General features: G+C 50.1%; 1 protein-coding gene across 1 annotated transcript; it reads left to right on the top strand.

The window, feature by feature from the left end:
- The first annotated feature begins 285 nt into the window (after positions 1-285).
- Positions 286-12,656, top strand: SLC16A4 (solute carrier family 16 member 4). The gene is given in 10 exon segments (XM_064472261.1): positions 286-711; positions 1,177-1,283; positions 2,404-2,536; positions 3,114-3,257; positions 3,716-3,877; positions 4,410-4,958; positions 6,246-6,457; positions 7,209-7,302; positions 11,347-11,486; positions 11,488-12,656. Coding segments are annotated over 10 exon segments (1,596 nt in total). The 5' UTR covers positions 286-695; the 3' UTR covers positions 11,527-12,656.
- The last annotated feature ends 1,008 nt before the right edge of the window (positions 12,657-13,664 follow it).

Raw genomic sequence — 13,664 nt, 5'->3', positions numbered from 1 at the left:
TGTATTTACCCGGGAATTTGTGCATATTTACAATAGGGGCATGGAGCCAACTCAACTCTCGCTCGACTACCAGCTCCACTCAAGTGCTGCAGCAGCGCAGCTGCTCCGCTCCAGCTGCCCCACTCCAGCTGCCGAGCATCTTAGCTGGAAAACCTAAAGATTTCTGGACTATCCCCTCCTAAATGACGCAGTTTCCTGGGCCAAGAGCCATGCAGCAGAGGCAGGGCAGGCAGCGACCGGGCTCTGCTCCGCTGCGGCCGCCCCCCGCCGCAGGTTTGGCTTCAGTCCACCATTGCCACCTACTGCTCTGCTCAACGTCTGGCTAGCTCCAGGCAAAGCCCTGGGTCTTTAACCCTTGCAAGCTTCCCCTGCTCTTTCCTCCCAACAGGATTTCTGCTCCGAAAGCCCCGGGTTTCCTGCTCCCAGCCGGGGAAGGGGAGGGACTCCTGGACTTGTGGCCCCACAAGTCCGGCTCTGCCTCCTGGGAGGAGGAGGACGGGCTCCGTCCACACAGCCCCAGCGCTTGCCAGGCTCCATGTCCCGATTCAGGGCTCGTCGGGAAGGACAGACACCGCTGTCCTCCCTGAAGGACCAGAATTTGGGGTGCCAAGTCAGGAAGGGGGGATTTAGTCTCTGGAGCAAATGAAGAAGCGATTCCTCTTTGCAGTCGGCGCTTTCAGGGAGGATTTTCCAGCATGCGGCAGCAAGGCGGTAAGGAAAAGTTTCAGGTTCATCAGCCCCGGCTGCTCTAGGGTCCAGCTGCTCCCTCGGGTGGGATGGGCGAGAGGATGGAAGGGAAATAAGCTTCCCATGAGAGCTCAAAGATGGACAGTGACCCCCCGCCTTCTGGCACAAACTATCTGCTCTAAGTGCTTGGCACTTAAAATCCCTTAAAGCTTAAGTGGTTACAGTAATTTGGTGGGAAAGAGAAAGGATATTAAACTGTTTGCAGGCGGCGATAATGTGCAACTTAACATCTGTTGGCAGAAAGGTTAGTAACAGCTTCACCCACCCTCAAGAGCTTTCGCAAGCTGAATGCAAAATACCGGTGCCTACCTCATTAACAGCCAGGGAGCTGAAGGGTTCAAAGGCAGCTGATGCTTGCACAGGAGCAGTTTTTTTAACTGAACAGCAACAGAGCGAGGTGTTAACATGTCCTGAAATTCTCATTTCCAGGGGAAAAGAAGGAGGAAGAGCCGGAGGCTCCGGCAGCCGGGGAGAGCCCAGGCACCAAAGCTGCGGACGGAGGGTGGGCTTGGGGAGTGGTGTTTCACTTCTTCCTGGTAAGCAGAGAACAAATTCAGCTAAACCCTCCCGAAGCTGGGGCAGACAGGAAGTCTCGAGCCTCGCTCACCCAGAGCAAGGGGCAGGAGAGGCTGATCCCACCGAGCTAAGGGCAAAACTCAGCGGCGCTTTGCTACAGAGAGCCATCACCCATTTCACTGCAGGCTGAGCAAAGGCACACACCTTCCCCTGTGAAACGCCACCCGAAAACATCTCGGCTGATGGAAATGAAGGTGCCCAACCTGCAGCCCAGGGCCAAAAGGCAGCTTGCAACGATAAGATGACTTTTCCCTACTCATACACACCATCACTGGGGTACCAAAGCCCAAAGGGGTGTCTTGGACCTTGAGCATGGGCAAGATCCCATCTTGGGGCAGCGGAGGATCGGAGCTGAGCTGGGTCCCCAGGGACGGGCTGCAGGAGCAGCACAGGGTGCAGGCAGCACACACGCGCTCGGTTATGCTCTCCCGGAAGGACCGGGCATCTCGACACCACTTAAAGGCATTAATTCTCCATGCTACAGGCTTTAAAACCACACACCATCTTCCCATCAGTGCTGAAGACAATGCCATCCCCCAGCTAGGAAAGCGTTCCCCCCTTCCACTCCATCCACAGTAACTCGCTGCCAATCATTAACCACCCACTACCAGGGAAGAGGGAGGGAGTTAACGCTGAGGACACAAACCATCCTTTGCCCCCGCGGCAGGGTTAGCCTGGGAAACCGCACTGGTAACGTCCATCCCTGCTCCGCTCAACACCTCATCAACTCCTAGTCATCCTTCAGGGCGCTCAGACCCATTTAGATTATTTTTTATTACTAAAAAGTAACTTACAGAGAAAAAAAACCCTACAAGAGTCAGGTTCTAGTGTTGTTTTGTTCCTTCTCTTTGGAAAAGCCAGCTTGCACAGAAGGTGTTTTGAGGGTCTGTTAATAAAGCGCAGCGTGGCCACCACCAGTCCGCCCTGCTCCTATTCCCCACCACACACTACACCAGTTAACGTGTCCCGCTTTGTTCCTCCCCAAGCACAACAAATTATCCACACAAGAAAAGCAGAAAGAAAAGCTTTTCCTCCTGTCTGACCCCTTTGGCATCCCACCTCTGTCTGCTTCCAATTCAGGTCAACGTACTCGTGATGGGGATGCTCAAGACCTTTGGGATTTTCTTCGTGGCTTTCCAAGAGGAGGTGGGGGGCTCCTCCGAGCAGGTCAGCTGGATCGGCTCCATCATGTCCTCCCTGCGCTTCCTAGGAGGTGAGCTGGCGTCGTACGGATGGGGGCAGCGCTTCAACCTCAAGCCCGTTTGCTTTGATGTCAGGGGCACCGAGGATGCTCTGCAGATCCGCCATCCACCCCAGGCTGCTGCGAGCCGGACACGGCTGGTACCCACGCGGATCTCGGCAGCAGCACGGTCCAACGACAGGGATTGCGTGTGTCACGACACCTTGCTGTAGCAGGTTTATTATATACCTTCAGAGCAAAGCCTCACCCCTAACACCAACATTATTGCCTCCGAGCAAGCCAGCTGCTTGCTCGCGGCCACTGAGCACGGTGTGCATTAGGAAGCAGGCCCAGGACATCTGAAAGTTTGGGCTTTGATTCCTTCCCCTGCCCCGTCCCCTGAGCTCCCAGGGCACGAGGCAAGGCCTCTTGGCTGCTCTTGAACACTAACCCATCCCCAACCGCTTGTGTCACCCCCTCTCCCTCCCCGGGTGGCACAAGGACCACTCGCCAGGGCACCAGATGCAACGGCCCCAGTACAACTCCCCAAGCCCTGCAAAGCGTCATTTGTTGTCTTCAGCCCGAGATTTCTCCCTCCTTTCCCTTCCAGCCCCACTCGTGGCCGTGGTCTGCAGGAAGCTGGGCGAGCGGCCGACCTCCATCATCGGGGCCAGCTTGATCGGAGGGGGCTGCCTGCTCAGCACGCAGGCCACCAGCGTCCCCTTCCTCTGCGTCTCCATGGGACTCCTCCTGGGTGAGCAGCCTGCGGCTCGGGCTGAGATGAGTAAAAGCAGCTCCTGTACCGTTAAACCAGGCAGCCCCTTTAACAGTAAGGCATCCCCAGCTCCCTTCTCTGAGATGTTGCGTGAAACCCCAAAGCTTCACTCTCAGGAGCATAAAATACCAGTTTCAACAAGCTAGGCCCAACTAACCTTGCTTTTTTCCAAGACTCGACATGAATCCCAGCCTTTTAAAATCCCTTACTAAAAGTGCACAGCCTGAAAACCCCCAGACACTAAATTCCACGCATGAATCTTGTTCTCCACTGACTGCAACAGCAAAAGCCCCCTCGCTTTCAGCCTGTGAACCCCGCAGAGCGGCTCTACTCTGGGGACAACGCGCTTGGGATGGCATGACTTTGAATCCCGAAAGCTCACAACATGAAGCAGTCACTTTTTGGGCACGGACATCTTATTTCTCCCCTTCCCGCAGGTATGGGGTTTGCCTGCCTTTACCAGGCGGCCGCGGTGATGATGGCCAAGCGCTGCAGGACCCGGCTGGCTTTCTCCAACGCCATCGCCCGCTCCGGGATGGGGCTGACATTTCTAATAGCGCCGTTCACTCAACTTCTCATCGATTTTTATGGCTGGCAAGGTGAGCACATCTCCCATTTAGCCAAATTCACCAGCATTAAGGAGGAGTTTGAGGATATCCGGCAGCATAGGAGGGTCTTTTTAAAAATTAAAGTTGGATGCTCCGAGGGACAACTCTGCCTCGTCTAGGATAGTTTGGGGACATCTGGTTAATGGTTAAACACTTAATCAGTCATTAAAGTTAAGTCAGAGACAAAACAGAGACCTCGGAAACCAAAACTGAAAATCCCTACTTTTACCACACTTTTTCAGATCATCTTGAACATCCGTCACATGTAACGGGCTTCTAATGAGAGAAAACAAAACAAACTCCCAAATCCCAGAGGTAGCTCTGGATTTGTTGTGCGCATCACAGCAAAAGGGACCTCCAGCCAGAAAAACAGGAATAAAAGCTCCTATAAGATACCTCCTCCTTACGACAGAGCTTTCTCCATCCAAATACAAACTACACCTTGGTTCTAGGAAGATCATTTCCTACTGCTCCTCCGTTCTCGTGCTGGGGAAAAAAAAAAACATCTTCTCTCTTCCCTCAGGTACTCTCCTGATTTTTGGAGGCATCATGTTAAACCTCGTGCCTTCCAGCATGCTGCTGCGCCCCGTCAGCACCCCGCCGCCCCAACGCTCCTCTGCTACAAATCAAGACCGTGAGTCTTTAAAGGCGACAAAGGATTCAGAAACCTTCGATGGGTGCTTAGGTGAAACCACTCGCAGGGAAATACAGCTCTGCAGCGCACAGGACCTTCCCACCACGGAGGGGCTCATGATGCCCCACGGCAGAGATGTCTCTGGTCCGGTGAATACGTCGGCTTTGGAAGGGCTTGAGAAACTCCCTGTGAACAGCTGCTCACCAGAAATGGCCACCGAGGCCAAGAGAAGCTACAAATCCCTTCCACCGACCGAAAAAGAAAAGTCACAGCCTCTCCTCGACGTCTCCCCGCTGAAGGATCCGGTCTTCTGCATTTTCACGTGGTCTTTTTTGTTCAGCCACTTGGCCTACTTCGTGCCCATGTTCCACCTGGTAGCAAGAGCCAGGACGCTGGGCATAAGCAGCATGGATGCCTCTTACCTCATTTCAGTAGCTGGTAGGCAAAAGAATCTTTTAAACCCATTTATAATTACAATGATGCTAAAATAGGAAAGAAAAGCAACTCAAATCTTGCCAAGAAATAGTCCCAAATATGGCCTAGAATAAATCTTCATGAAAGAGCTTTAGCTCACAGCCCTTACCCCCTTCTGTATATATAGCGTCGCCTTCTGTAGATGTACAAAGTCGCTCTCACATGGTGGGTGGTTCTCTCAACCTCAGCTAGATGATCGCCCATCCTCGCCGCACCGAACAAGCACAAGTTTCCAATTACATAGGTGCTATCTGTCCTCCTAAAGCCTTCCCACCGCGGCCCCTGCTTTGCTTAAACCCACAGAAATCCAGAGTCACTCGGCATTCAGAGACCTCCAGTCTGACCCAGGAACGTGCGCAGAGAGAGAAAAATTCAGTATTGGGGGGGAAAAAACCCCACCGTTACCTTGGATCTAGCCAGTTGGTGGCACATTCACCTCCAAGGGAAAAAAAAACAAACCACCAACCCCCAGCCCCCCAAAATAACAACGTGCCTGGGATTATCACAGGGATTAACCCTAAAGTCGCGTCACGTTAATAAAGTGGCTGCAACCTCAGTCATCATAAAATATTTTATTGTACAAAAATAAATTTTACTTCCACGCTGCCGTATAATATTTAGAAGTGACGTGCGCTGTCCAGGAATCTAGGAGAGCGCAGGAATTCATCTGATATTTTGAGTTAAGAGCAGGATCAGCACGACATTAGCTGACAGGGAGCCCTCCTCTGGTCTTTAGTTCATAAAAACATATTGAGAAATGCAAAACCCAAGAATTAAAAGTTTGCCGAGCCTTTGAAAAAAATGCTGGGCTTCTATCCTTCTTTGCTTCTTTATAAAAATTAAAATCTCATAAGCATATTTCTTCTTAATATTCTGCTTTTTCTCTACCTTGAAAAAGATGGAATGACCAACTTATCTTTGCTATTTTTACTGAAGGGCATTTCAGAGTTTTCTGCTGAGTGCACAGCCCTTAATTGAATTTTTACAGACCACTTTAGTGCACCCACAGGCACTTGGCAATAGCAGGCACCGAGGTAAAGAGAAAAAAAAAAATACACAAGCATGAATTTTACAACAGCCTAAAAACACCTTCCTGGAACTTCCCGGCATTTCAGCCCTTCGCGGTCACGTTCTTACAGCGAGCGGCAGGTGGGATGGGGAGGCACTGCAGGGCAAGGCAGTGCAAAATGGCAAAATAAAAAGAGAAATTAAGTCTTCTTTGAGGCTCTGGTGAACTCCTCTTCCCCCCAGGCATCACGGAGACGGTCAGCCAGCTGCTCTCGGGCTGGGTCGCCGACCAGAACCGGACCAAGAAGTATCACTACCACGTGGCTTACCTCGTCCTCTGCGGCGTCACTAACCTGCTCTGTCCTCTGGCCACCACCTTCCCCTTACTCATGACCTACACGGTGGCCTTCGCCATCTTCTGCGGTGGGTTCATGGCTCTGGTCCTCCCTGTGCTGGTGAGTAGGATATTTCATTAAAAATTGTAGCACGTGGCATTTCCAACAGTGTTCCAAAGTCATCCGAAAACCCCTTCGTAAAGCTGAATTGCCCTGGGCTGTTGCAGACCTGCGTGAGAGGGCTCTCCCCTCCAGCCTTCCCAGTCTGACCCACTGCAGAGCCCCAAACCTCCCCTCCAACCCACTTACTGGCATCCACAGCCGAGATGCAACAGAAGCACTGGGAGTTTATTGCAGATTTTTAATGACCTGCCTCTGCTAATGGCCTTCCACACCCTCCTTTCTAAAGGAGACTGCTCCAGCTCATCGGAAATGAATGGATTCACCCCGGCCCCTTCCCACTAACGCTGAGAGGTCTGTGTGTGTCTGCTCCCGAGCCCAGAATTATCTAACACCACACACAGAGCTGTTAGGAACCGAGCCGGGTAGTGAGGTATCATTATAATCTGGCATTTCTTTCTGGGAAGGAATTCAGAGTTTAAAACACCTTCCTCAAAGTCTTAGCAGCGCTACTAGTTTTGGGAGATGCCCACGCAGCTGGAAGGCAGAAAAGCATCTCGTGTCCCAGTAATTTCCCTGCTGGCCTTAAGGAGGCGAGCGGATTCCAGGCTGGATCGGACCTAGAGGTGCAAAGTCCTTTCAAAACTGCAGCCGAAGAGGAAACACTCCAGAAAGGGGGGGAAAAAACCCTCTTGTGCTTGCACATCCACGTGAACTCAATCAATGATTATCGATCTTGTTTTACAAACAGGTGGATCTAGTGGGTGTGCAAAAACTCAACAGCTACTTGGGGTTTGCTGCCTTCTTTGCTGGGATAGTAGCCATCGGAGGACTTCCTCTAGCAGGTAACTCTAATGTTGTGTATAATATACACCCACCGCAGATATCCAGTGACAAAACACGCTCCTGGTTCACTTTCCTACCCACACGCATCCAAGGATGGTTTTTCTGTCCAAGCGGGGAAAAAAGAAACCAACCGTATATCAGAAATTTATCTTCACACACTGGCGATATTTTGCTCATGAATTCTCAAAACCCAACTAGCAGCTTGGAAAAAAGCTGCAGGGGTAAAAAAGGAGGCTAAATCCCCCACACACATTTCAACCCTGACCACGGCAGAAGAGCAACGGCCACGTTACCGTGGATTTTAGCCCCAGCAGGGCGCTGAAACACTGCGCGTGGAACAGAGGGCCCGGAGAGGAAGGGAGAGGAAGGTAAGGCAAGGACGCCTCAGCAGCAGTCCCACCAGGCAGAGGCACTGAAGCATAAGCAGAAGTCTCAGTTATCTCTTGTTTTGGAGAAGATTACGCAGGTCAGCCACAAGAGCTCCTGGGCCCAAAGATAAGGAGGATGAAAAGACCTTTCCTCTGCCAGAAAACCAAGGAAGTTTTGAGTATCTGGCAGATTTCAAGCACTTAGAAGTGAGCCTCCAATCTCTGCGTATGGGCTCGGGGGCCTCCAAACAGCTCAGCCACGACAAAGCTTTTCCTTTCGGCCATACCTCATAGCTGGAAACAGGACCTGAGCTCTTCCTCGGTCCTCAAGGTGCAAAGAAACCAGAAAAAGCTGCAAGGTCAAGTATCAGCGTGAACGTTGTCCCGCACTCACCTAGCAAATGGATCCTGAACAAAACCTGGCAACTTGTTCTTTATTTACTGCTTCCTGCCCTCCGCTATCAGCTGCCCCACGCCTGCAGAGGCACTTTGCTCGAAGCTGCCAAGGGTCCTGTAAATACCAGCTCTGTGCGAAGTTTTAGCAAGGCGGCTGTACCGCGAGTGTGTGAAAAAAACCGATGCCCCATATCAATATTTCTAGGTTGGCAAAACTCTGTATACGGATGCAATTTCGAGCGACTAAAGCATTTCCTTGACAGTGTGCTTTACACCGTCACGGTGATACATAGCCTATATCGGGTAAGACCTCTCTGCGGATACAAGATGTATGTCCGCCAGAAAGCAATCCCCGTACAACCACCGCAGTAAATTCCCCGACACAGTAACATACGGTATGAAAAGAGCTAAATAACCTGGCTATCTCTTATCCATGCATCACACACGCCGAGATAGCCGTTGCGCTTTCATCCGCTTCCAATATCTTTTCGTTAATGGGAAGCCTTCTGCTTTCTGAAAGCACTAACCTCTCACGGTGCGAACGCGCCTGGATTTTGTAAAGCAAGCAGGTTTCCTGCAAAAAGCCTTCCACAGAAATCACTCTTCTTAATACTGGTGAGATAAATAAAGGCCAAATAAAGCCAAGAAGCAAAACTCTCACCGATCCGTGTCACTGTAGGCAGAGCGAGAGGGAAACAATTCCGAGTTCAGGGTCTAGGTTTGTGATCCAAGACAAATTCTGCAATTTTCCCTTCCAATACAGCTTTATGTGACCAGAAGCTACCGATCTGGTGTCCAAAAGCATCTGCTCCTGGCAGAACACAGAACAGGATTTAAACGCTGTGTGAGACGCTGGGGTTTAGTGCCTCCGACTGCTTCTGACCTCCCTAAAACCTTGACTGTAGAATCACAATTTTATAAAACTCAAGTACTTTTATGCAGTGGAACCCAAGGCACAATGAGAACCACAAAGGTTAAGACCGCTTATTTTGCGTACTAGAACAAAGCCTAATCGCAGGGCAACGAAAAGGTGACTTACCTGCAAAATCTGTTTCACTAAACGCCCTTCAATGTGGAGGCAGCCGGCCCGGCCAGAAGCCCGGGGGGGGAAGCCTGAAGGCTCTTCCATAGCTCCGCACCCGCCAGCGCTGCTGGATTCTTCTGCCACGCTGAAAAAACACCAAACAAACCCAAAACAGAGCAAACATTATTTTGGCAAGCCGCAAGCAAGCTAAGGAGAGAAGAGCACGCTTCATTTCCATTAGCAGTACAGCTCCGTAACTCAGACTGCAAAAGAAACGAAACAAACCACGTAATCCAAAATTACAAGACACAAACATCAGCCCCAGCAAATTTGGGTGGTGAAAAGGGAGAGGATGGAGTCATTTGAAAGCTGTGTTGGCACGTGCATTTAGATGCTCTCACCTGCATCTTCACCCTAGGTGCTGCTACTTTGGGCATCGGGAATAAACAAAACTTCCAATTAGGGACCGGCGGCACAATTTAGCCAGCCTGACCACAGCCCGCAGCATAAATATGTGCCGCGGCTGTTCAGGTTGGACCATTTAGGTGCCAGGGATTTACCGGCATTGCTTACAAAACTGCTGCTTCGCTGAAGTTTGCACACCCTGAGTTTCTAATTCAGCTTTCTGCAGCAGGAATGATTTTTCTTTTCTGGATGGGGAGCGGGGCCACGACACCGTGGGTGCTTTAGAAGGCTGGGGCGCCGTGCGGAAGGTGGTCGCAGCGCTGCTGGTGAGGAGGCAGTGCCGGTCTCTCAGCGCCAAGTACAGCTTATAGAAAAACAAAACAAAAAATTAAAAAATATCCTGAAGAATATTTTTAAAATAATTTAAATCAGAGGTCCACAACTGGGGGACTCTGTCCTGTACACCTGTACGACTACGTTAGCATCCCTTCTGCTGTCCAAATCCCACAGGCCAAACCGGATCCCACCTTGGAGAATAAACCACTCTGCAAAAAACCATCAGGGTCACGGAAGAGCCACCCACGTCACCAAGTCCAGCGCCATGGGATCCTCCTTTCTGACAGCCAGCTCCGCCTGCGCCTGCACCGTGGCTCACACGATATCCCTGAGAAAAAAAAAACAGAGCTGAAACTCCCTCCCGAGAGAGGCACGAGGCAACAGAAACTGAAACCGGGATAGAGCAAAGCAGCCCGCAGCCTTTCCTCTGGTTCATAAAACCTTCCTGCAGGCGTGTGAATCCATGGCAGGGAACACGTTAGCACCTCTGGTTTGTCGCAGAGCCCCAGATTCTACCAGCACCGTTTCCTTCCCTACTCAGGGCCGCGGCACTCGCCGATAGCAGCGGCAGCGCTCCTGTGCGGCTGAGATCGGGACCTCGGGGGATTATATTATTTGCCTTCCTAACCAGAGTGGGTTTTAAGAATCCCAAATTTGGGCCAGATCTGCCTTTTGTGTAAATCATGCAAGCCCACGGATGTCACTGGAGGAACAGCATTTTACACCAGCAGTAAATCTGGCCCTGCCGCTAACCCACCTCGGACACCCAAGCACCTCGTGCCAGATTTAGGAGTGTATTACGGTTTTTATTACATGCAGCAGCAACTTCCATCACTTTGTCTATTTTAGATTCAAACGGAGGAATTACCCACCTTTAAAATGATTGTCTAGACACGAGGTGACGTGCTATAACTAAACAAAACACTTTGAGGTCATTTTGAAAGGTGACCTGCCCCCTCGCAGATTCCTGAGTCTTTATGGAATTTAGGTTTTCCTTTTAAGTGCTCACAAAGCTACTTTTAAACAAGTTCACTTCAAGCTCCTGGCCTGGGATCTCTCGTATTAGACAGGTTACATTAAACTGGGTCTGCTCACAAGAAGGCAAAGCTGGAGGAGCTGGAGTTTGCAGCCCAGATGTTGCAAACACCAACACATGCAAGTCATCTCATTAGTCCAATGGGATCTTCCATCTGCTGCAGCAGCTACACTTTTAGCCCATTTATTTAAACAGGAAAAAAACATCAGGGATTAAATTCAAACAAAATCCACATCCACTACAAGGATCTGGGAGGAACGACCGACAAGTTGGCCTGTTACACCGATGGCAATAGCCCCAGCTGCCCATGTAAATGCTGCACGGCAGCAGGCACACAAAGGGTTAAGTTATTCTTAAATAAAATATCTGAGGAATTCTTAAATGAGAACACACATCCTTTGCTTGCCGCCCACCTCCCAAAATGATTTTTTCAGTGAGAAAAATCCAACAGCTTTAATAACAATCTTTTCTCCTGCAGGGTGGCTGTATGACTACACCCAGACATATGCCTGCTCTTTCCTCTTTGCTGGAGCCTGTGCCCTCCTCTCACCTATTTCTTTCTTCTTTGAGCCTTCGGCCCAGAAATGGAAGCTAAAAAAAGCCAACCTGAACAACAGCCCCAGGCCTGGCTGAAGCGATTCTGCGGTGGAAGTTTTAAAGGATGGTCTTTGATTGCATCCACGATCAGAAAGCGATTGCCAGCACAGACCTCCTGTACCGGGAAATAAACAGCAACAAAAATGAAATTAGGAATTTTTAGATGACAGATGCACAGTTTGTATAGCTAGATATTTCTCCTGCACGTGTGATTAAAGCCATCTGAGAAATACGCAGTGTAAAGCGTTATTTGATGGGGAAAAAAGCATTATTTGATGGGAAAAAATAAGGCCCACGACCCGGATGGATGTCGGCTTCACTTTGACTTTGCTCCTGAGCCGTGGCTTTCTGTACCTCAGATTTAACCCCCCTGCATTCAGTCTGACAGCTCGGCATCGGAGCCGCAGAGCCGCCCCTCCGGCTTCCCCAGCCCCCGCGAGAGAGCACAGCTGACTCACCTCTTGGGCTGGGGCAGCCAAGGACCTCAAAAGCGCCAGAGCACAGCAGGAGATTTTAGCTTATTCTATTTAGATACGAATAATTGGCCCCAGGGAGGGAGGCAAGGACAGAGGGGTTACAGAGAGGGAAAGATTGAACTTCCACGAGGATACGGAGAACAGCTGTTCCACAAAAACCTCTTTTTCACCGAGAAGGATGCTGCACCGTGGCTGCTCGATCTCCCAGGCACGGTGTTATTTGCCACAGCGCAGAGGACCTGGAAGCAAAACCAATTCTAATTAAAGCCAGTACCACGATACAGCTTCCTTGAAGACCGTACCCGTCTCACAGATCCGCTCCCCTTCTCCTCCCAGTCGTCCCGCAGCTCTCAGGGATTCAACGAACACAGGAAAGTGGCTTCCAGAGCCAGGCAACACTGCTGAGCCTATACTCAACCAGCATCCTATAGATTTAATTTGGATAGGCAGGATGTAACAGCTGCTTTGACTTTCTTTCTGGTAGTAACGTTGCAATTCTTTTGCACTGTCACCAGATATTTGAAATTATTACACAGATCTGGGGTATCGTAGGGGTTTTACACGCGACCATCCCAGACACTGCCATTATCCTTCCCTCCCTCCTTTGTTTTTTTTTATTAATATTAAACCAACAAGAGAGTGGTTTCCCCTACAGAAACACTCCTTTAAACTGTCAAATGGATTATTTCAAGCACAAAATTACGCGGTCTATATTTAAGAAAAGCTAGAGAACATTACAGCGGTGTTAAGGAACGAAAACATTGCCACAAGCAAGGAAGTTCCCTCGCAGATAATGGGCCAGATTCAGCAGTTACACAACAATACAACGCCAAAGAAACCAGGCGTGCTTAAACAAGGGAAAAATTTAGCCTTGAATTTGCAGCAGATAGGGAGTATCAGCACAACAAAGTGGTTAATTTTTCATATGATGACTCACAGCTTCTCCTAACTCCTGCAGGGATCCGCAGGCAGCCACCGCTTCAGAAATTGTCTTTTTACACCTTAACCACTGCATCAGACGCAGGAGGTGAATCAGTTGTACCAGTTAATATCTGTGTCTATGGGAAGATCTCTAGCGGGTCATTTTCCAAGCAACTGGGGTTTAAGGATAAGATGACTACTTAAGAAGCGTTTAAGGCACTGGGAGCTTAAGGGGGGCGAGCAGGTACCGCGTAATTTGGCTCGAGCCAGTCCTGCGCTCAAGCCTTCAGCTGAGACCTTCTGCAGCAGGGATGAAACTTTCATTTGCAAATTTGAGGTTTCACCTCTTGAAACACTCCAGTTCATCACGCTCCTACCGAACAAGTTAAAGGCTACCAGCAGCACTGGTTTGCTGCTGTGATAGGAAATATAAGGAACACTTGGCTTCAGTTTTCCAGTCCGAAACCTTAAAAAAACCCCAACCTTATTCTACATCTCTCTAACACATATTTGAGCTCAGCAGTGCTTTTTGCTATTAACCAAATCAACGTGGGGACGAAGAAGAGCCAGCACGCCACATCCTCGCCCCACTGCTCTCACTCCACATGATTTACAGCACCTATCCCCATGCTCTAATCTCTTCCTCTCCCCATAAATAAAGCCACTCTGCTCAACACCATCCTCCTTTCAACACAAGCCCTGCTACATTTTCACCTCTTTCACCACCAAGAAACGACCTGCAGTGGGATGCAGTGCCCACACCTCCCATCCCATCTGCTCCAACACACGGGGTCTCTTTAAA

Source organism: Phalacrocorax carbo, chromosome 23, assembly GCF_963921805.1.
Source record: "Phalacrocorax carbo chromosome 23, bPhaCar2.1, whole genome shotgun sequence".
Lineage (NCBI taxonomy): Eukaryota > Metazoa > Chordata > Aves > Suliformes > Phalacrocoracidae > Phalacrocorax > Phalacrocorax carbo.
The sequence above is the reverse complement of the archived record's forward strand: the minus strand, read 5'-3'. Positions and strand labels throughout refer to the sequence as shown.